We start from the raw sequence: 26004 nt of genomic DNA, 5'->3' as shown, positions 1-26004 counted from the left end.
TAGGAGTGTGATAAATCTCTGTTTTCATTAACTTTCGGCATGACGAGGCGGAATGTGTGCGTTGAGTCGGAAGAAGATGAATGAAATTAATATGAAAATCAGATCAGCATGATTAGTTATAATTTGTAAAGTAACACAACCTTTACATATACCAAAATTGAAGAATAATTAATTAAATTTGTTCGAGTACTGAGCGAAAAGGTATGCAAAGGAAAATTCAGTTTACAATTGATTTCAAATGCGAGCTTAATACTTAAACATATAGGAATGTGTTGGTATATGTATGTATTTGCCATTGTCGTTATTTTGGAGAATTGGTAATAATAATTCATATTAAAATAAGTTGGTTACGTATACGTTATATATTTACGTATATGCATAATAACATTTGTATTTACATATGTATCTATGGATGCACATAGTTTACATATAGTATTTTTTTTATATTTAATGTTATCGCGAAGGCAACATTCATGTCAGCAAAATAAATCGTAGTGGAAACACGTTAAGTTTTCAGTGTTGCCACAAATATTTTATGTCTTCTTGCTTGATATTAGTTTTGGTATTTTTTATTATATTTTCATTTGGCAAATTATTAAGTTTTTTAGCATAACAAGCTTAATTTTAACTAAGCCGAATTTTAACATTATGTAATATAAATAAATTTAAAATAGTTTTCTATTTAAATTGCTGTTATTTTAAATTAAATACACACAGTAGGTAACGAATAAAACGCAACTTTTCCATTTTCTTTGTGCATTTTTGCAGTTCCTTGAGTCAGCCACACTTACAATGAGCATTCCAAGTGGAACTCTGTATTAATATTTTTTTTTTTGTTTGCAATTAACTTTTATGACTGCAATAAAGGCGAAAGAAACTAATGCACAAATTGATTAGATGTGTTAATTTAATTGAAACTAATCAGAGTTAGCTCCTTGTAGTTCCAACTTACATGAATGTGGCACAATCGCAATCTAACGATTTCAACCAACGTCAACGTCAGCAAAAATCTTTGATATCAACTGTGGAGGCAACGCGGTGTAAAAATCAGTTTAAAGACGCTACTTAATCCACAATCATGGCTAGCCCACGAACGCGACGAGTGCTGCAAGAGCTGAAGCCCCAAGACGAGAATTCGGTAAGGCTAACCCAGATACACATTTCGAAAGAAAATTACATATTGAACAGGTTTTGACGTGTCTCCAAATGAATTTATATGGTTTTGCAGAAATGCTTCGAGTGTGGCACTCACAATCCGCAATGGGTGTCGGTTACCTATGGCATTTGGATATGTCTGGAGTGTTCGGGCAAGCATCGCAGCTTGGGTGTTCATCTCTCATTTGTGCGCTCCGTAACCATGGACAAATGGAAGGACATCGAGCTGGAGAAGATGAAGGTGGGCGGTAATCGGAATGCCCGCGAATTTCTAGAGGATCAGGAAGATTGGAACGAACGCGCGCCCATAACGCAACGATACAATTCCAAGGCAGCTGCTCTGTATCGAGATAAAATTTCAACTCTGGCTCAGGGCAAGAGTTGGAATCAAAAGGATGCCGAGGCACGCTTGAGCAGCACTAACTCTTCGTATAGTTCTAACAGCTACAGTGGCAGTGGCTCCAACAGCAGCTCACAGGGCCGCACTAATGCAACAGGTTACAGTGGCAATGGCAGCGGCGGAGGCTATCAGAATGGTGGAGGCGCTTACAACGATGCTGGTGGCTATCAGCAGTTCCAGACACAAGAGTTCAAAGATCAGAAGGAAGAGTTCTTCAACCGTCGTCAAATGGAGAATGCATCTCGGCCAGAGTAGGCTCTTATTTACTATTTATATCTGAAGAGCTAACGATTTGATTATTTATACAGAAACTTGCCACCAAATCAGGGCGGAAAATATGCTGGATTTGGTTTCACACGTGATCCGCCACCGAAGACACAATCTCAGGAGCTGATAGACTCCACGCTGACCACTTTGGCATCCGGCTGGAATTTGTTCTCCACAAATGCGTCCAAATTGGCAAACACTGCTAAGGAAAAGGCCGTAACCACAGTCAATTTGGCTTCGACCAAGGTTCGTTAAGCAAAAGTAACAGCTGTTCTTTGTTTGGTTACTTTTTATTTATTTATTTGTTTAATTTTGTATGAGTTTTTGGTTTTGTTTTATTTTTCGCTGTAGATTAAAGAAGGCACTCTGCTTGAATCGGTTCAGAGTGGGGTTACAGATGTGGCCTACAAGGTCGGTAGACACCAGACAAGGCTGTGCCTTGCTTTAATTACACTTGTATAAATATCTATATACTGACAACTTGATTCTTATTATAACCCCAAAGGTTACTGACATAAGTAAACGTGGCTGGAACAACTTGGCGGGCGGCAACAGCACAGCGTCTCAGGGCGGCTACAACGATCCCAGTCTGGACGACAATGGCTATCAGCGTTCCAATTCGGTGGGCGGCAACTTGGCCGGCGGCCTAGGACAACAGAGTGGTGTTGGCGATAGCGACTGGGGTGGTTGGCAAGAGAATGCCAATAATAAAACGCATCTAACTAGCTCCAGCTCATATCAGAATCAACTTAGCAGCAATGCCGGCGGCACAGGCACTGGCGGCCTCACCCAAGACGACGATTGGGCTGGTTTCAATTCCACAAATTATCAAAATTCCGAGACTTCGTATCAAAATACACCGTCTGGCGGTCAGCCCGTTCGCCGAAATATGAAGCTACAGGAGACTTCGCAGAAATTAAGCGAAGGCTTCGATAATCTGGATGTGAAGAATGTGAAAGCCAAGACAGCTGCTTCGTCGACTGGTAAAGCGAGCGCCGAGGATGATGCATGGAATTTGTTAATGAATTAGCAAATAGAAGTAAACCATTATTGAAGTGTATTGTCAGATAACCTGATTTGTTTTGTATTATTTTTTATTGTTGTCATCTTTTTGTTAAAGAAACTTTAGCTTATTCGTGGGCGCATTTAATGTAAATTTACGAATATTATGTTCCAACCTCTTTTTACCGATTTCCAACGAAGAGCAGTCATAATTTCCATTATTTTTACAGGTTAGACCAATTTTGAATAGAAATAATACAAAGCGAATTAATATGCAAAAATATATATACATGTGAATCAAACATTTATTTTTATTATTGATGTTAAAGTGGGGGAATTTGAATTAGAATTGAAATTACAAATAGCGATACCGATATAGTTCGTATGTTGGAAACTAGATATCATTATACACATATCGATATATCGATACAATACACGAAACTTTCTGTAATGATTTCTCTTTTCTTTCATTCTTTTTCGTTTGAACAAACTGAGTGGACGCGTTTTTATCGTTTTATCGTGTGTCACGACATACGAGTTGGCAGTGCGCGCAGTTTATTCGGTTAATTAGGAGCCAAAGTGAATTCAATCATTAAATTTTACAGTTTTTCATAAATATACATTAATTTTATAAAATTAACAACTTAGGTAAAAAGTCGCCAACCGCTGCAGCCCCGCAAGAAAGTAGCGAGTTTTTATTAGCATTTCAGCGTGCTTGCTTGTGCGTGTGTGTATGTGTGAGTGTGATTGTGTGCATAGAAACGCGTACGCAGAAATTTAATTTTGCCAATTTGGCAAATAGAAGAAAAAAACTTAACATGAAATTTGAGACTCGTGCTATACAACAAAGAACTGAAGGCCAATCTGTTTAAATGAGTGTAGATGTAGTTGTATTACCAGCAGCAGCAGAGTATCTTACACACACACACATAGAAAGAAAGTTCCAGCATCGTACCTCCACCCACCCGCTCTCCTGGTTTTGGGTTGGGAGTTGTCAATTTTCAAGGCTTCACCTACAGAACTTCCGATTTGGCCTTTTAACTGTGAAAGAAATAAAAATTCATAAAATTAATGATTCACTAGCAGTCGCGACTGTCCAGCCTTCAATCAGCAGCAGCAGCCGCCTCGATTCTGTTTAAATTTAGTGAAAGTGGGCTCATCCACGAATGACTTCATTTTCATGGCACCGATTTGGGTGCGAGGCTCGCAGCTGATTCGCTGCGCGGGGGGAAATAAACACATTTGTAATAGATTTTATGCTTGACTGGGATTCATTTTTCTTTGTTTACTTTAGAATAAACGTTCAAGCGCACATATATACATATGTACTTTTATATATATTTTGTTTAATCTATATTATGTGAATAAGCAAAAAATTTCAATTTCTTTATTTATAGACATTATAGAAAGTGCGACGCCACGCCCCGCTACACAACGGCCCATCAGTTTTCAGTTCAGTTGTGTTTTTATCTAGAAAACGTTACCGAGCCCAGAATCAAAATGTTTCAGCCATAGGAATAGACGACCGTTCGAATATCTATATATATCTAAAGTGAAAGGTTTGTCGGGTATTCCTAGGGACCTGACAAAAAAAGACAATCAAAACCAAAACAAAAGATAAGAAGTACTCTTACTGCATTTGAGGACAGCGTCTGCAAAAGCAAGTACAAATACTTGAACAAACGTTTAGACGAGTCTGGAGAATGGTTAAAAAGCAAGTCGGTTTAGAAAACAACGCGTCCTTAGTATTAAGTCAGCAGTCTGAGCAGCAGCCGGAGAAGAAGCACCAGCAGCAGCATCAACAGCAACATCAAGACCATCATCATCATCATCATCAAGCTGAGCAAACGCAACGCCTTGATATCGATTTGACACCGGAGGAGCCAAAAAACGATTTCAACTTTGCTCGCCAGGCAACTGCCACCTATGCGCCCATAAACTCAGCGAACTGTCCAAACTATGAGAGTTTGCACAAGCTGCACCTGCAACATGCGCATCTTGTCCCAACGACGCCCTACAATCTCGACACTGTCCCACCACAGAGTACGGTGGCATTGGCCGTGTCGGGCGTGCCACTCTCCATCATGCCCAATGAGATACCTGCTGAGGACGAGGAGCGGCTCGAGCGGATCTTCAACCAACTGGATCGCGACGGCGATGGCAAAATCGACATACAAGACCTGTCAGCGGCCCTGCACGAGTTTGGACTCTCCAGTGTCTACGCGGTGGTGAGTGAGAGATGATGGCGTAATCACCTGGTGGGTTTGCCATCACAACATTTTCCTACTGCGAATTATCTCTTGCAGCTGCTTAGCATCATCAAACACGCCTTTGCATTAATTATTCATTGAGAAATACTTTGTGAATCTTCTGTTGTTGCCAACAACATTCTGATCTTTGCACACCTCATAGTCCGTCTGTTTGTCTGAGTGTCGAGAGCGCCATATCTGATGTGCATAAACATGTAATGAAATTTTGCATAATTGGCCTCTGGGTGACATATTTTTATGGCTTCAACCAGAAGAAATATGCATAATGCCTCAGCAGATCCGCGTATTATTTGATTCTATTGATTTTGGCAAATGGGCTGCAGTTGTTTTTCATCTTTTTCGACAATTGTCGGAGGCCAAGGTTAAGCAGTGCAGATGCCAACTAACTGGGTCACGCGTGTATAATTTGGCAATTGTTTGCTTTGCTTTGAGTTATTTTTAAGTTATTAATGGGCTTTATTGTTTGATTTTGTATAGAAATTCCTGCAACAATCGGACAAGGACCAAAGCGGGAATGTGGGTTTCGCTGAATTTCTTCATTATGTGCGAGAGCATGAGAAGAATTTATGTCTGCAGTTCTCGCACTTGGACAAAAATCGGGATGGTAACTTGGCTTGACAATCTATCTATATTATATATATGATATTCAATTTTGTTTCACAGGCAAAGTGGACTTGGAGGAGCTGATATCTGCGTTCAAAGACCTTGGCCTGGACATTGACGTTGACGAGGCTACAAAACTGCTTGGCAGGTTGGCACTCTTGTTCTTAAGTTATATTCATAAATATTCATGACGATTCTTCTCACAGAATGGACAAGGATGGTAGCCTAAACATAAGCTTTAACGAGTGGCGCGACTTTATGCTACTGGCGCCCTCGACGGACATTCATGATCTGATTAAATTTTGGCGGCACTCTACTGTAAGTGAAGGGGCTCGTTCGTCTCATTTAGTTTGTACTGTAGCTGCTAGTAATTGAATAGTGTAAGCATTTATCGCTTTATATGGATTTGGTTTGGCTATGGAAAAGGAAAGCGGCGAAAAGGTATGCGCAGGCAGCTGTCAGTGTTTATATTGTAAGCTGATCTAGTGCAAACTTGGCTCAATTTCCATTTACAGCCAATGCCAATTTGTACTTTGCTGTGCTCCGTTGTCTAGACACTTAGACACATTTATTTAGCTGTTTATCTTATCGTATTGCATTTGAAACTAATCGTTAAACCTTTTTACCCTCCTCGTTTCGTTAATATGCGTCTATACAAAAAAAAAAAAAAAAAAAAAAAAAAAACTTACCTACATACCAAACATATATGTGTACTATAATGCTTTAAAATGTAGTTCCTGCATACACATCACTCCTGACTAACTGAGGAAGACTTGAAGGTACATATCGTCAAAGTTATCTAATTACAATTAAACATAAAATTATTCCTAATAGTCGTACATAAATAAGTAGACGCTAAAGGGCACAAACACATCTCTTTCTCATATTCATACACTCACAAACATATCAGCATTTCCTCTTCCTTTCACCTCGAATGGCCCTCACTCGTTCGCTCATATCAGCAACTATTGACATTCAAAACTCAGTCATGGCAGCTCCCTGTTGACCCAATGAGCACTTGTATCTTTGGAGGTCAGAGCAAAAAAGAGTAAAAAGCTCTGGTAAAAGCTCCGCCACTCTCTTTGACATTTACGCACGCTCTTTTTCTCTTTCACTCTTTTTCCAATTGGCTGACGTAAGAAGGGGGCACATTTCATCATTTAGTTAAAGCTTTTGACTAGCTTTTAATGATCGCGTCTGGACTCGCTGTCAAATGATCTTTTATCATGCGCTTATCAGTCAGTTTCACTCTTATATGATGAGCTGGCTGCTCTTGCGTTTGTTTATGAGTCGAGCGAGGGTAATCCATTTAAATGACATTGCTTTCTGCGTAATCATTTTGTTTACATGTATTTTGTTGATTTTGCTTGCATTGGCAGTCGAGTATTTTATTTCTACTCTCTATAATATATAAATAATTGAAATCAAGTGGTTATGATTTTCCATTTGCTAAGCTGCCTTCATTGAGCTAGTACATTCTCCAGAACTTTTACATAAGTAATATTGGATGTTAAAATCCCCCAATGCTGTGTTTATTTTCACTTGACTGTCTGCTGCAGTTTATTGCCCGCTTTGTTTGACTCTTAAGGTCAACCAGTTTAAACAGGCCATTGTGGTATTCGTACCTGTCTGGCAACAGAGACTGCGCCATAGGAGGAGATAGATAGGAGCTGGATCTGCACAGTCCGGTTCTTGGTTGCTACGCAGTGGCTTTTTTTTTATATTTAATGAGCAGCCAGAATTAAGCTTATCTTGACATTTGTATTTAGCAAAATCTAAGGCGTACAGCCCGAATACCCTAGAAAGTTAATTAAAATAATTGCTGTGGAAACTCATATATACATACTTATAAAAAATTCCACAGCAATCGAAGAGTATTGAGCGTATTTCTGATAAGGGTATTTACTATGTCGTTTGGCTTTTGAGCAAAATATTTACGCTATAATTGTGTATGTATTATAAATAGTTCCGTTGTTGATTTAAGTCTATGGCTTTAAAAGTCGTCGCGTGTCTGGCAATCGCACAAAAAAAAAAAAAAAAAAAAATATATTTTTAGGTCCATATGTTTTTCAAGGTGCTTAATCAGCCCTATGAGGTGTTCTCTATATTTAGAGCACAATATAGAGAATCTATTATTACAAAATTTATGAACTTTTGCAATTTATTAATTTCCTCAGCAGTCAATTTCAATTGTTTGGTTTCTAAGCCATATGCCATAGATCTGTATCTGTTTCATCTAACAAGAGATAAACAATGCAATTGCTTACATTTCTACTATATAAATTAATTGAGAGCTATTGCAGATCAATTCAAAGTTGACTGTGCAAAGACAGTCATAGAAAAAAAAAAAAAAAACAATAAATTTTTTAATTGAAAATTAATCGTGATCTTCGAAATTTTTCGTACAGTGTTTAGTTCTTCCTATATACAAAATTTGAGTTCTTTTGCAGTTCTTTGCGAAATCAACTCTTATAAATTTTTATTTTAATCTGTTTTTGACCCTCTATCTAAATTGTCATTATTTTTTAAAGTTTTAAATGTCTATATTTGAAATATATCTAATTCTATATAATGCTGTGGAACAAAAAATAACAAAAGTAATTAAAGCAAACCTATTTTTTTGTAATTATGCTACAGTCATAGTACATGTCATTTGCATTTATATCTGAAGGACGAAAGGAAAACAGCTTCTATAACTCGAAATAGTTTAACATAGAATATATTTATCTTCTTTTGTTTAACTACGCCCTGGCGAAGCAACTATGCTTTAGAGTTTGGTTTTAGTTGCAGCACTTTGCACCTGTTTATTAATTTTAGTGCAAACATTTTCCCCATTAGACCTCCCTAGCATCTGTGACGTAGTAATGTAATCTGTAAAATTTCCATTGCAGTAGATAAATCGCAATCGTGCTGAAAACTAGCTGTAAACATTTTGGTCCGCTAATACGCAATAGTCCGGGTTGACAGAGAGTCATACGCTCGTCATGTGGCTATCAGCAAAGGCGTCTGCCATCAAATCTTTCGTGTGCGCCCCTGATTAAGTGTGAAATCGGCGGGAACTGGCTAAATATGCGAATAACGAAAAGAAACCAGTAAACAATTCAATAAGTCGGTGGAACAATATAGTTTAGTTCATTTAGCTCTCTTCCATTGTGTTTCTCTGTTTAGTTGCTTTTGTGGGTGACAAATTGACATTGGTTGTGCTGAAAGAGAGAGGAGAGGATGGGTGACAGACTGTGTTTGGGTGACTGACGTTAGGTGGCTTTACCATTTGTGCTCAGCTTACCAGCAGCAGACTCTGAAGAGCGGGGAGAGAGAGAGCCACGCGCCACAGCTGTTCGATTAAAACGATACCGAGCACGAGCAGCGCGTCGCGACGACTTGCACTTTGTGCGACGCTGGCAGCGACGCCTGGTGCTACGATCGGTGTGTTGAGCGCAAAAGCTCTCAGTCTTGTGGCAGCTGGCTCACGCGTAGGTTGTGCGCGCTTTGTTATTCCATTCGCTCTTCTCAGCGATTATTATATAACTCTACTGAAGCGGATTAACTGCTCTGCGTTCTTTCGTTGTAACGGCAAACGCGAATTTTAACCAAGCGTCGTGTTTTCTGTGTACGAATCAAGCAAAGTCGGAATTCCGTTATACTCACACCAAATATTAATTAAATAAGAAATTTGTAACCGCTAACGCGAGTTACTAGTGAAAGTTTGCAGCTGTTTGAAACAGTCTGCAACAAATAGTGAAAGCCCGCTGTGCTGCACATTAACACACTCGCGAACCGCAATTATAAAACGGAAATTGGCCAACGGAAACGTTGTAACGAGATTTACACATAACTGTGACTTAATCCTCACACACACACCCGCAGTGGGTGTCATTGATGAGCAGAGTGTTACCATAAAATCAAAGAAAACTTGGTCAAAATGTTTCGAAACAATACCTACCAATACAATTTGCCAGTCGATTACCACAACATACATCAGATGGCAGTCGCTGGTGACATGATGGAGGATTTCGTTGTCGTATTCCGCGACATGATGGGACGGGTAGGTCGACATATGATACGTAGTATAGCAAATTAACTAATACAATTAGCAATAACTGATTAGAGTGAAATGTATATCCCCCGCGATACATGCATATATATGTATATACATCATTTTTTTATGGTTTTGCCATTTCTAGAATTTACTGCTGACTCATACGCGTCTAAAATTTTTGCGAATTATCTTATCAGTTCCAGTGAATTGTGTTCTCGAGCTACGCTCAATCTATTGCTTGATAATCTTTGTTCAGCATAAGAAAGTGCCAGCACATGCTGTACTTCGCCTTGCAGTCGCTCGCTTTTAGCTGAATGCTGCAATTGTCGGCTGCACTTGTCTTGTGGCATCTAAATTCAACTCTCGACAATCCGACGCGACTCGCTGTCCGTTACGAGGCAAGTTGAGCGCATGGCAACAGCGTGTCGAAAAACGAATCAAAAAATGCGACGTTGTTGAGCAAAGCGCTGATATGGAACCGGTTGACTCCCCATTACTTGCCTTACCCCCGCGACACCATTGCCCATGACTTCGTCAGCGTCTGTGTCTTCGTCTTCGTCTTCGCCTTCGTGTGTCGATCGTAAAAACGTGTCTACGACATACTTTACCACAAATACAATCACAGTTTCTCTCTCGCACTCACATAGAAAGGGACGGGCAAACGCACTTCATGCTGATTTGTTTCGCTCGGTGCCTTGTGGGGTTTCGTTTCGCGGTGGCAGCGGCTGTTGCCAAGCGCTCCGCGACGTCATTATGATTTGCTCTTGGCCAACTTTAGCCAGTTATGATGTTCACTGAGTCACGGCTGTCTGGTGCACGTGTGGGTGTGTTTATTAGACGCCGTGACGTCAAATGTTTGTAAACTTGTTGATCTCTTATTGCGTGTCAGGCACTCCGTCTGACGTTTGCTGTTTGCGTCATTGGTCAGGCTGATTGTATTACCCATGCATTGCATTCCAGCTAAAAGTACCCTCGTGAGTCAGCTACCTTATTTTAGCTTATCCGGTTTCAAGCTGCACCTTCATGATCTCCACTTCGTTGTCGAAGCTGCCTCTCCAAGGCACTCGCATTGTGTCTGGTCTAGTTTGCCTTCATGCCCTGAATTTGTTAGTGGGCCTTCGTTTGGGGTTTCTCTCTGCTATTTAATTGCTGCCCCATTGTTGTATTGAGTTGTGTAAACTGGTAAAGCCCGCAGGGCCATCAAGTTTTATGAATAAACCAACATTGATTACTTCTTCTATTCACTGCTCATTTATACCTACAGATTCACTTCATTCAGACATTCCACAATGGCTAGCGATAAGAATGTTAGCAATGGTATAAATAGACTTAATTTATAGAAAGCTTTTCACTGTCATGTGCCTCATTTATTAATATATTTGCTTCCGTTCCAAAGTTGAATTCAAAATAATAAAAAAATAAAATAAATGAATGCGTAAATTGACAATTTTCTAAAAGGAAAATTCGCGAAAATTCGATGCTATTTATACATTCTTCACATGATCTCTTGACGAAGTAGATCAAGGAACATATTCACAAAATTAAAATCAAATTGGATATGAATACAAATAAATAAATTCAAGCATTCGCATTGTTCCGCCAATTTACAAAAGCAAAGCACAAAATTTTTTGAAAATATTCCAGCTGGGGTGAGAAGATGCTAAACATGACAAATGGAATTTTGTTTTTAATATTTTGTACATCCTCCTTTGAGTGTCATTCATTCGCACATGCATAATAAGTGAATGTACATGCAAAACGAACATTAATTCATATACTTTACTACTGTACAGCTATTTAGTTTGTTATATACAGACATACACATATATATTTCAAGTATAGCAGACTGTTAGCTTTTTTGGCCAATTTGACCTTCTGTGATGTTTGCACTCGCGGATAGATCGCATTCAGAATGTGTCATTGAAGTAATTTTGTTTGTGACTTGAGCTGAGAGGCAAATGAACTTTGAAAACAAAACGATTTCAATTGTTTTATCCTTGAACTGCGGTTATCTGCCCATGTTTAATGGATAATTGTATTACAGCTGTAGACGAAATATTCTTTTGACTTTCGTTGGGAATATTTGATTTCAAAAAAATCTTTTGTTGATGAAATAGCTTTTGAAAATCACAAGACTTGGCAACTAATTATCACCTTCAGACGATTTTGCTGACATTTCGTTCAACTTTGATGGCTTATCAGGCACTTGTTATCAGCGCCAAGCAGCAAAAATGAAAGCAATGAAGCCTAAGCGAATATTGAGCGTAAAATAAGCCGAAATTGAATTACCCGACATGCGCCGAACACATTATATTAGCTAATTACGTAACGCAGTCGTAAGCGAGTAGGGGGCACGTCTCACAGGCAAACTAGAACAGAAGCTAGACAACAGAAATCTCGCAAATTGGTATTACATATTATTGCACAGACACATTTATATTTATGTATATATAGTATATACATATACCCCACACACAAAAACATATATAGATAATAGAATTATATACTCTCTCACACACAATATATGCACAGTTGGCAAAATAAAACGCATGGGGGCTAGTGGGCAACGGGAATCGAGGATTTGCTGGCACGAGTGTTTGCTGTCGCTGCTTTTTGCAAAATTTTCTTAATTTAGAACTAGTTGCGTGTTCGTATTGAAATGGTCTTCCGCATTGCGTTTTAATTTGTTATTTGGCTTTGGCTTTTGTTTTGTTTTGCTGTTGCGTAGAGGGCGAACGGAGGAGGACACAAGAGTAACAGCTTGCTTGGACCATCTTGTGGCAGCAAGATGTCTTACGTTGCCTAGTTGTTGCCGTTGCTTTGGAATAATTGCAAAACATGAACCAAAACTAATGGAATACTTACAGGCGGGCGTGCAAGGATGGCTGATGTCGGTGATGTTGCTATTGGGCAAATATGTTAAGCTCCCGGATACGGAATTGGTCTGACTTGAATCTTAGTTTGTTTATTTTGTATGCCCGTAGCTCGATTCAAATTCAGTATCTTCTTTCATAATCCATGTCCCTTTCTAAATAGTTATTAAAGCTTAGGCTAAGCATTATTCCAGAATTCGTGTCATTAATCGATTACAACTTTGATCTGTTACAGTACCTCGACATTGGCGAGGATATGAACGTACCTGATGACTTTACGCAAAAGGAAATGCAAACTGGTCTCTGGTGGCGACACCTCGTTGCCGGTGGCTTCGCTGGCGCAGTGTCACGCACATGCACAGCTCCGCTGGATAGAGTCAAAGTGTTTCTGCAGGTAACATGCGCAGTGAAAATACGATAGATAAGAGTCGGTTAATACTGATCAAATCCTCTTCCATCTGCTTGCAGGTGCAATCATGTAAAATTGGAATCTCAGATGGTATGAAAATGTTGCTTAAAGAAGGTGGCGTGAGCAGTATGTGGCGAGGCAATGGCATAAACGTTCTCAAAATTGCACCAGAAACAGCGCTTAAATTTGCTGCCTACGAGCAGATGAAGCGATTAATACGAGGCAATGACTCGACACGGCAAATGACCATTGTTGAACGCTTTTATGCAGGCGCGGCAGCTGGAGGTATCTCACAGACCATTATATATCCAATGGAAGTATTAAAGACACGTCTAGCGCTACGCACGACTGGTCAATACGCGGGCATAGCCGATGCGGCGACTAAGATCTACAAGACAGAGGGCGGCCGCAGCTTCTACCGTGGATATGTACCCAATATTCTTGGCATCCTACCTTATGCAGGCATTGATTTGGCCGTCTACGAAACGCTCAAGCGACGCTACATAGCGAGCCACGACAACAACGAGCAGCCAAGTTTCCTGGTGCTGTTAGCATGTGGCAGTACATCGAGCGCGCTTGGACAACTGTGCTCCTACCCACTGGCTTTGGTACGAACGCGGCTACAGGCACAAGGTTTGTTTTCAATTGCTCCTATTTCATTTGTGATTCTAATTGAAATGTTTTTCACTTATTTAGCCGCCCTAACGGTAGCCAGCCAGATACGCAAAACACAAATTCCATTGAAAAGCTGCGATGCGGGGAGCAACGAAGAGACAATGACCGGACTGTTCCGCAAGATTGTGCGGCAAGAGGGGATTGCGGGACTGTATCGTGGCATCACGCCAAACTTCCTGAAGGTGCTGCCCGCCGTTTCCATTAGTTATGTTGTCTATGAATATACAAGTCGAGCACTGGGCATCAAGATGTCGTGATTTGTTTACCCCCTCACACTCTCCTTCGTCTGCGTGGCCGTCTGCAGTGCGGATGCCGTTAATATGTGCGAAGTGCGAGTGCAAATGCGTGTGCAGTTGACTCTAGTGCTGTGCTCTACTTTGTATAGTAGTGGTAGGTGAGAAGATACGCTCTCTGCTGCAATGCCAGACTTCTCTATAAGTTAAATGATTAGATGCTTTCATTAAGTGTAGAAAAAGCCTCTTCCATGCTCTTGGTATATATTTCTGATAATTTATAGTTAAATTAGTTTTGATTACTTTCTAAAAATACAAAATAAGTGATACTATGGCTAATTTATTTATAAATATGGAAGATGTGAACATTAAGACCGTGGAACAGGGCACGAAACCGATCACCCAGAAGTTTCTTAATTTATCAACAGTAGGCTCACGCCGTTGTAATTTTAAGTGCTAATTTATTTAAAAATTAAAATGAAAACAGGTAGATGACGCCAGAGAGCAGTTTCGGATAAGTCATGCGGTTGCAATGCTTTATCTATAATACCAAAAAGAAAGGAAACAAACAATGAAGCAAATCGAGCAAGTGCAGTTGCGAGAGATGGCGACGAAGCAAACCGAATCGCAACAAAAGGCTTATGTAAGCATTTCGTCTCCGTTAACTGTATAATCTGTACCGTGTCTAGACAACTATTATAGGCTACAAGGTTTTTACCGAGTCCAAGTGCTTAAGCTGGGGCAGGCGTAACAAATAAATGCAAAACTACAAAAGTAAAAAAAGAAAAAATATTATAAAAATTTAAACAAAAACACATCCAAAATGTGTGGAGAATCAAACGAATGAATACTTAGGAGCGTTTTAAGCTTGTACACAAAAGACATTTGTTTAGCATAAAATTACAGAAATAACAATTAATACTTAACGTTTGAAATGTGATGATAATAGTTTATAATATACATGCATATATATACCTACACATACATACATATAATGCAAGGACCGACCTATGCGCTCCTAAAAAATAGTCGCAGTTTTTGTTCGACGGCGAGGCTGAAATTTTGTAGCATTTTATTTGTTAAGTTTAGTGACATTTTTCTTAGATTGTATTTGTGAGAGATGCGAGCGAAGCCAACGAGATTAATTGTGACTAAAATTAACAAAGAAAATCATATTTATTTTAAATACATATATCTATGATATATATGTATCACAAAGAGCGGAAAGTAGTTTATCCTTGAAAGAATGTAAAAAAGCAAACCCACAATAAGTTAAAATATTTCTAAAATTTATTTTTTTGTACCCTATTTTTAATTAGTCAATTGAATTTTTTATGTACATTTTTAGTGAAAATAGTACTTCATATTGTGAATTCTCTTTATTAATTACTTACGCATTTTTGTAAACTGTATACTGGACATCATATTCAGGAAACAAGAAGAACACCCAACCATTTCACCTATTTAATTAACACTCACCCCTTGAAATCACAGACAAGTTCATATGCATTATTTAAAACAAACAAATAAATACAAACTTTAAACTACAAATATTCTTATTGTTTATCGTTCAATTTGCATATTGGCTTAATATGGAATATACATACATAGTTCTAGTCATGGAATGAAAAATTCCACGCAAAGTCATCTGAAAATCAAACAGTATATATAATCCGAGTTATGCTCAATAGGACTTTTTATTTTATTTTATTAGATAGCAAATATATATTAGACACGATTCCAAAACTATTATTCTTAAAAATATGAAGTCTCTTTCCAAATATATAGTTGCAGATTATACGAATAGAAACATGAATCTATGTATGTTTAATATTTATCTAGCATATATATATGGATATAACAGTCTATGAATATAATTGATATTGATATTCCACTAAATTACTGAATTGAATTCAACATTAACTATTTAATATACGAATATAATGGCATATATGGTACATGCGTACATATATATTTATATATATACATATATATATTGTATATTGTTATATTTTTGTACGTTTAGCTAATTTTTAAAAACATTATTTAATGTGATTTGTATGCCCTACTCAAGTTACAAATAAAAACGACATATAATAAATGCAAAGCATATTCGTATATACGTATTCATTTCTGGCATACGTACGGACTACGTGTCGTATGCGCAACCTTTCAGCACTCTGGCGATCTCTAGCGGCGAACTGGCGCAACTGTGGGACAGAAGACCGTATTCGAGCAAAACACAAATGAACTACAACCAGTTCGAATACGAATCCTAAACAATTATTTTTAACGCGGCGAACCAAATGTTCGGTGCTATTTTTGGAGGGCATCCGCCCGCCAGCTGTTTCCAATACTCAGCAGCAGCGGAAAAGCGAGACGTCTCTGAAAATCTTGTAGCTGCCATTGCAACGTGAAGTCATATTGCATCTTTATATAATTCGAGTGTGAGAAAGTTGTCAAAGGAACATGGATTACGATCCGGACTATCAGAAGATCTGCTCGACACGGACCGTGCAGTCCGATAAGAAGGGCTTCTTCAACGAATTCTATCTGAATGTGAAAGATGCATGTGGCGACAAGTGGCTGCAAAACTATTTCGGGAAGCTCAAATCGAATGCGGCACGCATTTTGTCTATATTCAGTGATCGAGAGATCTGTGATCCGGTGCTGGGCGTCTTGGAGCATGTGCAGCCAGTTTTCAAGCAGAAAGACGTACTCCTCTCCTCTCAGCGCCGCGCACAGGCAGATAAGTTTTATTTGATGAGCAGTAATGCGGAGGTTGAGGCGGATCGCAAGGAGCTGCTCCAGCAGGCGCTGATGCATGCCAATCTGGCTGTAATGCGAGCACCTGCTCCTAATTTGGACACGAGCGTTGATCATGGCCTGACTCTGGCCATGGCCTATTTGACGCGTGCGAACATTCTAATCAGCCAGGGCGAGGGCGAGGCTGCTCTGAGTGACCTCAAGCTGGCTGCCAATTTCGGAGTAGAGTCCAGACAGAACGTGGACTACTACTGCAAAATGGCGAAGGCTTATGCAGGCAAGTATTTCGAAATCTCTGAACTGGGCTTGGTATCAACAAATCAATTCTGTAGCTATGGCTGAGAGCTCACGCGCTGAAATCTCTTTGAAGATCGCAGAGAAGCTGGCAGGAGCCAATACTGGCATTATAACTATAACTCGAAAGGAGATTGCTCTGATCAAGCCTGCCAAGCGAGAGCGGCTAACGGAGGTGGTTCCTGCATTGACGCATGGCGAGAATCCGGAGCTCAGCGGTGCAGCCAAAGTGGTTAAGCTGGTGGAGACAAAGGACAAAGGCCGATTTGTAGTGGCCGATCAGGGCTTGAAGACTGGAGACGTGGTGCTCGCTGAGGATCCTGTGGCTGCGTGTCTCCTGCCCAACTTCTTCGGCACCAATTGTCATCATTGCTTCAAGCGGTAAGTAAAATCTGAGCTGACAATATTTAATTTTATTAAACGTAATCAAATCTTTAGCCTGCATACGCCTGTGCCCTGTTTGCGCTGCTCGGGCATTGCCTTCTGCAGCGCTCAATGCATGGGCGAGGCCTGCGAGACTTATCATCGCTTCGAGTGCCAATTTATGGACTTGTTCATTGGCTCCGGTATGTCCATACTCTGCTTTATAGCATTGAGAATCTTTACACAAGCCCCTAGCTTGGATGATGGCCTGGCAACGGCAAATCTATTATTTGAGCACCTGTGCTCCCATCAGGACGTCCGTGAAGCGGATGACCACCTACAGCGTTCACTCATGGCGGGATTTCTGATGCGCGTTTTGCAGAAGGCTCAGTACTTTGGGCGGCGCAAGACCGAAGGCGTTAATCCCACTGCTGTGGAGCTGCAGGTGGCCACCGCTCTGCTGGGATTGCTGCAGCTCCTGCAGTATAATGCCCACGAGATCTATCATACCATGGTGACCGATGAGCACTGTTTCGAGGGTTGCAAGGTCGTCTATGTGGGTGCGGGATTATATGGCACTGGCTCCTACTTCAACCACGAATGCTGGCCTAGTGTGGCGGGCTATTTCGTGGGCAAGAAATTGGTCATGTCCGCCACCAAGCCACATCGGCCTAACGAAATAGTCGCCGTAAATTATGGACCCATATTCACCAAGATGAATTTGAAAGAACGCCAGAGATCGTTGCGTGGACGATACGCATTTAATTGCAATTGTATGACCTGCCAGGAAAATTGGCCTCTGCTGCAGAAGATCGATAAACAAGTCAGATTTTGGTATGCTGAATCTATATACATACATTATATAAGTATTTGTAAGTCTTATATTTTTTTCAGGTGCACATCGGCAAATTGTGTGAACTTGCTCAAGTTTCCCAAGGATCTGGCTAAGGACGTTCGCTGTCCTCGCTGCCGCAAAAATGTTTCGCTGAAGGAAAGCGTCGCCAAGCTTATAAAAATAGAGGAACTTTACCGGGAGGCTGCCGAAGCCATGCAGGCTCAGAAGACCAATGAAGCGATAGAGCTTTTTAAGGAGGGAATCGATGCATTCTTTCAAATAGCGGCACTCCCACACAAGGATACTTTGATTGCACAGCAGGCTCTGCTTAAGTGCAATGCCAACACGGGTACTACGTTCAAAAAATAATACGTTAAAATTATAATTTTTCTATTTTTGTGTTGCAAATCTGCCCTAAATGGCAATAAGTAAGTTTTATATGAAAGATTATAGATAAATTTATTATTTTCACAAGTTTGTAGACATTTTCGTACGGTTATTTTTTTTATAGACATAACGGATGTATTTAAATTAAGTGCAAAAGTAGTGGCAAGTGCTGGAAAACAACCTTAAACATGTCGTTCATTGATAGTTGAAGTATCGCACGAATTTTTGTATCGATAAATGAAATTCTGCAATACTATTATCGCTCATCTCTATTGATGCGCCTTGCAGCCAGCTGATTTACCATTCGCATGCGGCTTTTTAATTTTTTGTTTGGAACAACAAATGCAAAATGTTTAATAAACTTAAACCTGGAGAGAGCGAAGAAGATGTCCTTCGTATGGCAGCAGAATTCAATGCGGAGCGTAAGAAAAATCCAAATTTTCAACCAGCTGCAACTGTTGTACGAGTGGAAAAGCGTGAGTCTGTCGATGCTATGCCCAAAATATAAAAAATAACGTAAATTTAATATTTTTAAAGCTATCGGGAAATCATTGTTTGCTCAAAAACGAGAACTAGCTAAGCTTAACAGCCAAGGAAGTGCCATAAATTCTCCAGAAATTACGCCGAAGTCTACTCATATTGCTGAAGATGCAAAAAATAAACAAATGCTGCTCGACGAAATCCACGAAAATATGTTGGGAGATGTTCGTGGGACAAAGGTAGACTTTGGGCTGATAAATAATGTTGTGGGTGAAATTGTAGAAAGACGTGAAGGAGCGCCGCGGCAAGTCGTAAGAGAACATCGGCTAAATCAGGTATGTATTCAAATAAACATGTCTCCCGCACAGCTTTAATTATTTGTCTCCTTTAAAGCAAAACAACAACAAGTCAAAGAGTATTTTTGCACAAAAATTCAATAAAAATGAAAAGCTAAACGCCAACAGCAGTCATTCAGACCCACAACATAATGAAGTACAGATGGAAACTAGTTCTATAATCCAAGATACCGAACTGTCAAAGGAAATTCATGAAGAAAATCAGAATATTCTATCTCAAATGCGCGAAGAGGAAATCCTGGCGGAGCGACAAAAGTTGCTGAGCTCTTTGGGTAAGAAAGAGCACAATGTTATATGCTTCTATGGATTAAATTTGATTGTACATCATCAGATCCCGCTTTAATTGAATTGCTGAAGAAAAAGCGTGCTATACAAGCGGCTAAAGCAACTACGGCAAAGCCACTACCTAACATTCATCAGGATTCCCCAGTAATCGCTGCCTTAAGCGATTCGAATCCAGCCCACGAATTACTGCAGCAAAGTGATGAAGGCAATTGGTTGAATTTCAATCTAGTTGAGGAACACAAACTGGCGTGGATGCGTGATATTCCCGCGAAAATAGCACAGCTTAAGCCTGGTCAACAATTCAATGCACGCTTCGATTGGAAGGGCGTTCTGTTGCCCCATTCACTTGATGAATTGCCACAGAATACTGATGATCGGGATTTGTATTTGCATGGTGAGGAGCCTGAGCGACCAGGCTATACATTGCAGGAACTCTTTCGTCTGGCACGGTACGTTGCCTTGTCTATAAAATGTATAGCCATTATAATGAAATTACTCTGTTTCAGCTCGACAGTGTTGCAGCAACGCATTTCGGCTTTTGGCGCAATTGCTGGTATATTCAGCATTTACAATCAGGGCTTTTATGATCAGGTGCTGACATTGCCCATTTCCAAAATATTCTTTCTGCTACGCTTTGGCCTAGATGACAATACGCCAGCACAATTGGAAGTGGTCAGTAGGGCCTTGGCTCGGCTGTGCTACAATGAAACGGATGAAGTTTTGCTCGATCATATCTATGAGAACGCTTATTGCCATTGGCAGCCAACGCTGCAAGTGCTGACAGATGGCGACGACTCGCGCGATCCCAACTCTGTGGCCTTTCTGCAACGCTACATGGCGCTGTTGCGCTCCAACTCGAAGGCAGTAAGCGCAGATGTTGATGACGATCAGTCAGATCGAGATAGCCGTATGTCCATGGATGACTTCCAGCTGGCAGAAACTGATCTAATCAGCTGCTTGCTACGAACGAATATTTTAAAGCGCATTCGGTATGCATTAACTCTATATTATTTTATATGAATTAAAGCATTTTTCTGCTTAAAGATTTATATTCAACTCAGTACGTCCAGAGAACAGCACTGTCGAGTCTTGCCTGAAGATACTCATACGTATTGCTCGAACAAACTTACCTACGGCCAGGCAAGTGGCACAGGAAAAAGACATGCTGAATGTAATTTTGGACAACTTCTTGCCTAATGCATGTAAGATTTTTACCAATCCTAGTCGTTTTCATTGAATATTGAATATATAAATGTATTTGTTTATTAACAGCTGCTACGGGCACAACAGAGTCTTCATTCTACGGTTATCCTCAATATCTTTGCCTAAAGCTGTTGCGCGTTCTGATCTGCCAGCATTTGGATATAGCTAAGCAATTGGCAAATGAAACATTAATCCAAAGATTAAAAGAGTTTTTATTCAATCGCGATAACGTAAGGGTAAGAAGGCTCTGCAAATTTCATAATTATAAAATTCAGTTTTGGTAACATTAAATTTGTATCCAATGTAGGGCAAATTAATACGTGTTCAAATCGAGGCGCTCCGCATATTGCGTTGTCTGCTGCTACTGGGAATCATAGATCGGGAATCATTCAAGTAAGTTTTCTGCTAGCCAACTAGGTCGATAATGACAGATTGCATGAAAGGTGCATCCGTAGCCAAGTAACATTCGACCGACTGATAGGCGGTATCGCAGCCGTCAACTCCCTCTGTAGTCGAGTAGATAAAACAAAAAAATTAGTCTTTAAAATTAACAAAACGCTTGGATATAATCGTAGTTACTTTTCTTGCCACATGCATCTACCAAAGCCAAAATCTTATCATGTATTTCTTCTGGCAATATTTCAAGCAAAGCCTCCAGGCGCATAACATTATCGCTGTCGATCTATTAGTAATAGTTATATGCAATTTATTGTGGAGTCTTATGCATATTTTACATACCAATCCGAACATATCAAACATGCAGTGCAAAAAGCATTTAAAGGTTGGATCGTTTGGCAGATTCCCCTTTTGGGCCTGTTCCAGTATCTCTGCAAGCAAAAAATCCTCCTAAGCGAGCTTTAAATTAGGGCTTTCACCTGTTGCTTACCTTCACTGACGCCCGTTTTGGCCATGCAGCGCTTATGCAATTTTTTCACATGTTTTTTGACCACTTCAGGTACATCGAACTTTGTGGTAGTTTTGGTTATATAAAATTCATAGGATAAGATTTCAATCAATAGGAGCTTACCGCTTGATGTGGCGTTATCTCGCAGCACAAAACAAGCAATGCCAACGTTACGCTTAACGTTTTGGAGTACATTGCGCAAATATCCAAAGTTTTATCACTGCTCAATAAGTCCGGATTAAACTCTCAAACAAGTAGCTATTGCCCGTCAACCCCAAACTAAGGCTTGCTTGGAAATATGTCTATTTATATAGCTAATGATCTTGACGTTGATAAATGCCGGAATCATAATACCTATTATTCTACAGACAATTCCTGCCTGCGCTCCGTCAGATACTTGACTGGCACTTTAATCATTGTGTATTCGAGGTGGGCGGTTCGGCGCTAATACGACAGCACGCAGCTGCCGTTGTGGTGGCGATTGTGGCGAGCGGTGAGTGCGGTGCATGCGACATTGAGGCACAGCAACTGTTCTTGGAGCCATTGCACAACTGCTGCTGCAGCTGGCTGCACAAGGCGACGCGTAGCGAAGGTCTAAAGGATGTGAGTAAAGTGTTGGAGATTCCATCAAGTATAAATCTCATTTCATATATATTATATTACAGTACACACAGCTGACGCTCTTGAGTGCTTTGCTGTATGCTGTTGGCTGGTTCTCTCGTCATAGTTACCTGGGCACCGCGTCCTTTCCACAGTTTCTGCGCAAAATTCTGCCAGAATTTGTTTGCTCAGCTGGATTTGTTGCATGTGTGCAGCAGTTGACGTGAGTAGAGTTGACAGGCGATCTCTTGATTAATTAGCTTTAATAACTACCTCTCAATCAAACATAGACGTAGCTCTATAATTTTACGCAGCTTCAGTGATCGGCGCAATGTACACGCCCCATTGCCGAATGTGGGGGCGGTGTTAATGAACGACTACGGGCCGCAGTTGATTGTGAGCGACACGTATCCAGTGCAGCTGCTGAGTAATATTTGGGCTCTGCTTGAGCCACCACTGGAGGATGGCATGAAGCCACTATTCGAAGCGCTACTCCAACCTGCTGTGCTGGAGCCTTTGGCAGAGTATTTAAAGCAATTGAGCACACGTCTGAATCGCTTTCTGGCCAGCAACTTTTTTGCTCGCAGCGAACTGAAGTTTGTCTATCAGCTACTGAGCACCGATGGCTTTGAAACGTATTTGTCACGCACGCAACTGCTTCAGGTCGTTTATAACTATCTGTGCTCCTTGAGCGCTGCACAGGCCAAGCCAATGAAGAGCATATTCGAACGGTACATCTTTAGTGGGAAGTATGTGGAGTTAGATGAAAAGTCTTTGCAACTGCTACAACAAACTTGCAAGGAAGTCGTCTACTCGCATTTTATAGCCGTGAGTTTATATTGTTTTATTTTTGTTAGTGCTTCATTGACTGTTTCTCTTATGCAGGAAAACAGAGATCCCACGCTGACACTCTGCTATACTCAGGCGCCTGTGTTGATGCCTGATTGGCCTTATTTTCAATTACGCCTGCTGCTTAACAATTATTTGCAAAATGTACAGCAGGTTCCTGCGGTTATATACTCAGGTGAGTCAATATTCAGCTATTTCTATTTACTTCGCCTTAATTGAATGCCTCCCACAGAAAATCAGGTGGTACGCATGACCTTCAGCTTTGTCCAGCAGTTAGAGCAGCAGGGTTTGCAAATTGTCAGTCCACTTGAAAAGTTAATGTATCTGATGATAGCTTTTATGGGTCCCGATAGTCAGTTTCTGGAACCAGAGCTGCATAAGCTACTACACGCGCAATTGCTGGATTTCTACACGCAGAATAAAACACACCATTTCGACTTTGATGCTACATTTGAGGACAAGGCCAATTTCGAACCACTATACTATCTGTTTGTAAACCACTTCGAAGCGGCAAGCTATGGCGATGAGCTATTTAGCTCGTTAGTGCTGCTCCCGCTGGCTCAAAAGTATGATAACAAGTGGCGTAGACGCATCTGGTCCGAGCATGTGCAGGCAATGCGCTTTTTAAATTGTGATGAGAGTTTGGTATGTGCTGCAAATATCTTGTATTTACATATCGCCTAATACTGTTCCACTTTCCAGTTGATCGGCGGACTGGAGGCTTATCTAGAGCCCATAGAAGACGAGCCTTCACTTGTAAAACTCTATGGAGACGCACTGCAACGTCAGCTGGTGCGTCCAGGCAGCATAGCCCACACAATTGCCAAGCATCATTTCAACAATTCACAAGCGATACAGAAATCCAAGTTATTTTGAAGAGCAGCAACACATCGAATTCTTATTAATATTAGTAATAACGTAAGAAACGTTTCCTTGGGCTAAGTTAGTTGCCGTGATATAGCTTCTAATTTATTTAAATAATTATGTATATGTATAATTAAATCATAATCTATTATGTTTTTGTCTAGCTGGAATGCCGCACAATACCCACATAGATTATGAAAACGATTAATATTGCGGTTTGGTGTTTTTCTTGAGCTTTGCTTGAGTCACGGATTGTAATTCAATTATATGCTTGAGTGGACCTAATGCACTGTTACGTAAGAGCGTACATATGTACATCGACAGATATATGTATAGATTAAGATATGTATATGTCGTTCTTAATTGTGTGCGCGTTAAATATTAACTGTTTCTAGCAGGTTAACTGTGGACGACGGCACGTAGAGAGAGCTCCACTATCACCCACAATTAATTAACATCACTTGACTTATTGACAACTGACAAAGGCCGCACATGGGCCCCGTCTTGGTCGTAGCGACTGTCGTCTACAGTTACCCCACGACTGCTGATAAAAATATATGTAATTATAATGAACGCAATTGAAAGGCCACAGCTAATTAAATTATAGGCCGTGTGTTAGTATGAGTGCCCCGAATGCAAGTGTGTGTGTGTATGTGTGTGTTTACAAACGTAACCACAGAACTACAGTCAAATGTCAAGTCATAAGGTCTTCGTGTCGCATGCTGCGCATTTGTAATATACATACATACATATAACATGATTTCTACACCCAATAATCATCGAATTAGCAATTCGTCGGTAGACTTCTAAGTTAAAACAGGCGTTATTAATAAATTTAAGATTTTCAAATGCCAAATAGGTCATTAACATTTAATTAGTATTTTCGGAATGGAAGTCCTCTAAGACATGTGAAAATTGTGTTCCTTTACATACACAAACACACACACACACATCCACACACTCCATGCTCATTTGTATGATGTATGCCTGTGCACATATGTGCTCTGCCCCCCACTTGTTTGCCAACGTGAATCGCGTAATAACCTCAGGAGTTTTAAGAATTACCTAAAATTTATACGAACCTAACTGATTTTGTTCTTGGCTGCTCCGACTGGCGCCCATTCGAGCCGTGGGCTTCCTTCAATTTGAGTACATGTGATGGATGTTAGGGCATATCCGTCAGATTTGATATCTACACCAGTTGGGTCTTGTATTAAACATGAAATGTGTGTGTGTAATATGTGTAAACATTTTGAGTTTGATTTATTACCATTCCATTTTCATTTTTGTAATTTCATGTTTAAGGAACGCCCTGTGGCTGGCAAGAGGAAGTGACCTTGATCTCGGAATTAATATACTAATGTATATATGTTAATTAAAAGTTTCTGCCATGACATTATCTGCTCGATAAATGGGCAAAGTAAATATATCGAAAGCAAACAATTTGTATAAATAATATCGCAGGGGAAGCACTTCATATTCTATTGCATATTTATTTGCATTGAGACGAACAATAAAATATCGCACAATATTAGTTAATAAATTAATTTTTGCCTTACAACCAATGGATGTGCCGATTGTTTGAGTACTTAAACAGGACTCAAGCGTGTAGTTTTCAGGGCATAAATGACGCCACATGAATAGCAATGTCCAAGGGTAAAATTAAAGTAACCACCCTAACGGGTAGCTGGAATACATTTATGAATCAAAGTGGTGCTGCCGATAGTTATATGAATATATGTACGTATGCACAGGGGCATAGATATGTACAGCTGTGTGGACGCACTCTTTTCACTCATAGCTTTATCCACTTTGAGTGGAAGTTTCAGTGGTGTTGCACGTTTCAGCGATTTGTCATCGATCACGTCACAGCTTTGCCGGCGAACAATTGC

General features: G+C 40.2%; 5 protein-coding genes and 1 long non-coding RNA gene across 14 annotated transcripts; 4 read left to right on the top strand and 2 right to left on the bottom strand.

The window, feature by feature from the left end:
* The first annotated feature begins 560 nt into the window (after positions 1-560).
* Positions 561-2898, top strand: ArfGAP1 (ADP-ribosylation factor GTPase-activating protein 1). Of its 3 annotated transcripts, none has more exons than XM_089468751.1 (6): positions 561-716; positions 942-1138; positions 1229-1806; positions 1864-2068; positions 2174-2233; positions 2328-2898. In XM_089468751.1, exons 2-6 carry the CDS (start codon positions 1079-1081, stop codon positions 2850-2852), a joined length of 1428 nt encoding a protein of 475 aa, XP_089324877.1. In that variant the 5' UTR covers positions 561-716; positions 942-1078; the 3' UTR covers positions 2853-2898. The 3 variants fall into 3 exon arrangements, with proteins under 3 accessions (XP_089324877.1, XP_017862886.1, XP_017862888.1); XM_018007397.2 differs by having other exon boundaries at positions 564-720; XM_018007399.2 differs by lacking the exons at positions 561-716; positions 2174-2233 and having other exon boundaries at positions 758-1138.
* On the bottom strand, positions 617-9096 carry LOC149269075 (uncharacterized). The gene is made up of 3 exons (XR_016270053.1): positions 8966-9096; positions 6597-8900; positions 617-3865 (listed from the first exon to the last, which is right to left on the bottom strand). It is a non-coding gene; the product is annotated as an uncharacterized LOC149269075 (long non-coding RNA).
* SCaMC (Short Calcium-binding Mitochondrial Carrier) lies at positions 3332-15477 on the top strand. 4 transcript variants are annotated; one of them, XM_018007394.2, is made up of 9 exons: positions 3332-3472; positions 4222-5052; positions 5572-5698; positions 5758-5845; positions 5904-6015; positions 12604-12678; positions 12845-13003; positions 13078-13651; positions 13715-15477. In XM_018007394.2, exons 2-9 carry the CDS (start codon positions 4528-4530, stop codon positions 13948-13950), a joined length of 1896 nt encoding a protein of 631 aa, XP_017862883.1. In that variant the 5' UTR covers positions 3332-3472; positions 4222-4527; the 3' UTR covers positions 13951-15477. The 4 variants fall into 4 exon arrangements, with proteins under 4 accessions (XP_017862883.1, XP_017862884.1, XP_089324876.1 ...); XM_089468750.1 differs by lacking the exon at positions 3332-3472 and adding an exon at positions 3541-3561; XM_018007395.2 differs by lacking the exon at positions 12604-12678.
* Positions 15478-16206: 729 nt separating this feature from the next.
* Smyd4-2 (SET and MYND domain containing, class 4, member 2) lies at positions 16207-18831 on the top strand. 2 transcript variants are annotated; one of them, XR_016270051.1, is made up of 5 exons: positions 16207-16969; positions 17025-17367; positions 17425-18183; positions 18244-18612; positions 18696-18831. XR_016270051.1 is itself a non-coding variant. In XM_018007393.2 (4 exons), the coding sequence occupies exons 1-4, from the start codon at positions 16396-16398 to the stop codon at positions 18551-18553; spliced, it is 1986 nt and encodes a 661-aa protein (XP_017862882.1). In that variant the 5' UTR covers positions 16207-16395; the 3' UTR covers positions 18554-18661. The 2 variants fall into 2 exon arrangements, 1 of the variants encoding a protein (XP_017862882.1); XM_018007393.2 differs by lacking the exon at positions 18696-18831 and having other exon boundaries at positions 18244-18661.
* Positions 18832-18911: 80 nt separating this feature from the next.
* Positions 18912-24320, top strand: LOC108613740 (RNA polymerase II-associated protein 1). 3 transcript variants are annotated; one of them, XM_018007388.2, is made up of 14 exons: positions 18912-19047; positions 19109-19386; positions 19445-19679; positions 19739-20141; positions 20199-20681; positions 20737-20894; positions 20965-21131; positions 21203-21288; positions 22168-22402; positions 22465-22622; positions 22690-23227; positions 23285-23423; positions 23481-23893; positions 23951-24320. In XM_018007388.2, the coding sequence occupies exons 1-14, from the start codon at positions 18921-18923 to the stop codon at positions 24122-24124; spliced, it is 3594 nt and encodes a 1197-aa protein (XP_017862877.1). In that variant the 5' UTR covers positions 18912-18920; the 3' UTR covers positions 24125-24320. The 3 variants fall into 3 exon arrangements, with proteins under 3 accessions (XP_017862877.1, XP_089324870.1, XP_089324869.1); XM_089468744.1 differs by having other exon boundaries at positions 22690-23423; positions 23951-24166; positions 24277-24320; XM_089468743.1 differs by having other exon boundaries at positions 22690-23423.
* On the bottom strand, positions 21091-22086 carry Obp69a (Odorant-binding protein 69a). Its single transcript, XM_018007400.2, has 5 exons — positions 21923-22086; positions 21782-21860; positions 21634-21722; positions 21475-21577; positions 21091-21401 (listed from the first exon to the last, which is right to left on the bottom strand). The coding sequence occupies exons 1-5, from the start codon at positions 21992-21994 to the stop codon at positions 21301-21303; spliced, it is 444 nt and encodes a 147-aa protein (XP_017862889.1). The 5' UTR covers positions 21995-22086; the 3' UTR covers positions 21091-21300.
* Positions 24321-26004: the final 1684 nt, after the last annotated feature.

This window comes from Drosophila arizonae, chromosome 4 (assembly GCF_054131065.1).
Source record: "Drosophila arizonae isolate 15081-1271.41 chromosome 4, UAZ_ARI_1.0, whole genome shotgun sequence".
Classification (NCBI taxonomy): Eukaryota; Metazoa; Arthropoda; class Insecta; order Diptera; family Drosophilidae; genus Drosophila; species Drosophila arizonae.
Note: the sequence above shows the minus strand (reverse complement) of the source record. Positions and strands in the feature narration are given on the sequence as shown.

Coding starts and splice junctions, on each gene's coding strand:
- Smyd4-2 (XM_018007393.2), top strand. CDS start 16,396: ATGGATTACGATCCGGACTATCAGAAGATCTGCTCGACACGGACCGTG. Junction 17,368..17,424: donor TGTCATCATTGCTTCAAGCG/GTAAGTAAAATC, acceptor TCAAATCTTTAG/CCTGCATACGCCTGTGCCCT. Junction 18,184..18,243: donor GATAAACAAGTCAGATTTTG/GTATGCTGAATC, acceptor TATTTTTTTCAG/GTGCACATCGGCAAATTGTG.
- SCaMC (XM_018007394.2), top strand. CDS start 4,528: ATGGTTAAAAAGCAAGTCGGTTTAGAAAACAACGCGTCCTTAGTATTA. Junction 12,679..12,844: donor AGCTCCCGGATACGGAATTG/GTCTGACTTGAA, acceptor GATCTGTTACAG/TACCTCGACATTGGCGAGGA. Junction 13,004..13,077: donor GAGTCAAAGTGTTTCTGCAG/GTAACATGCGCA, acceptor ATCTGCTTGCAG/GTGCAATCATGTAAAATTGG.
- ArfGAP1 (XM_089468751.1), top strand. CDS start 1,079: ATGGCTAGCCCACGAACGCGACGAGTGCTGCAAGAGCTGAAGCCCCAA. Junction 2,069..2,173: donor TCAATTTGGCTTCGACCAAG/GTTCGTTAAGCA, acceptor TTTTCGCTGTAG/ATTAAAGAAGGCACTCTGCT. Junction 2,234..2,327: donor TTACAGATGTGGCCTACAAG/GTCGGTAGACAC, acceptor ATAACCCCAAAG/GTTACTGACATAAGTAAACG.
- LOC108613740 (XM_089468744.1), top strand. CDS start 18,921: ATGTTTAATAAACTTAAACCTGGAGAGAGCGAAGAAGATGTCCTTCGT. Junction 21,132..21,202: donor TCAATCGCGATAACGTAAGG/GTAAGAAGGCTC, acceptor TATCCAATGTAG/GGCAAATTAATACGTGTTCA. Junction 22,623..22,689: donor GCATGTGTGCAGCAGTTGAC/GTGAGTAGAGTT, acceptor AATCAAACATAG/ACGTAGCTCTATAATTTTAC.
- Obp69a (XM_018007400.2), bottom strand. CDS start 21,994: ATGTACTCCAAAACGTTAAGCGTAACGTTGGCATTGCTTGTTTTGTGC. Junction 21,861..21,922: donor AGATAACGCCACATCAAGCG/GTAAGCTCCTAT, acceptor ACTACCACAAAG/TTCGATGTACCTGAAGTGGT. Junction 21,723..21,781: donor CAAAACGGGCGTCAGTGAAG/GTAAGCAACAGG, acceptor TTTTGCTTGCAG/AGATACTGGAACAGGCCCAA.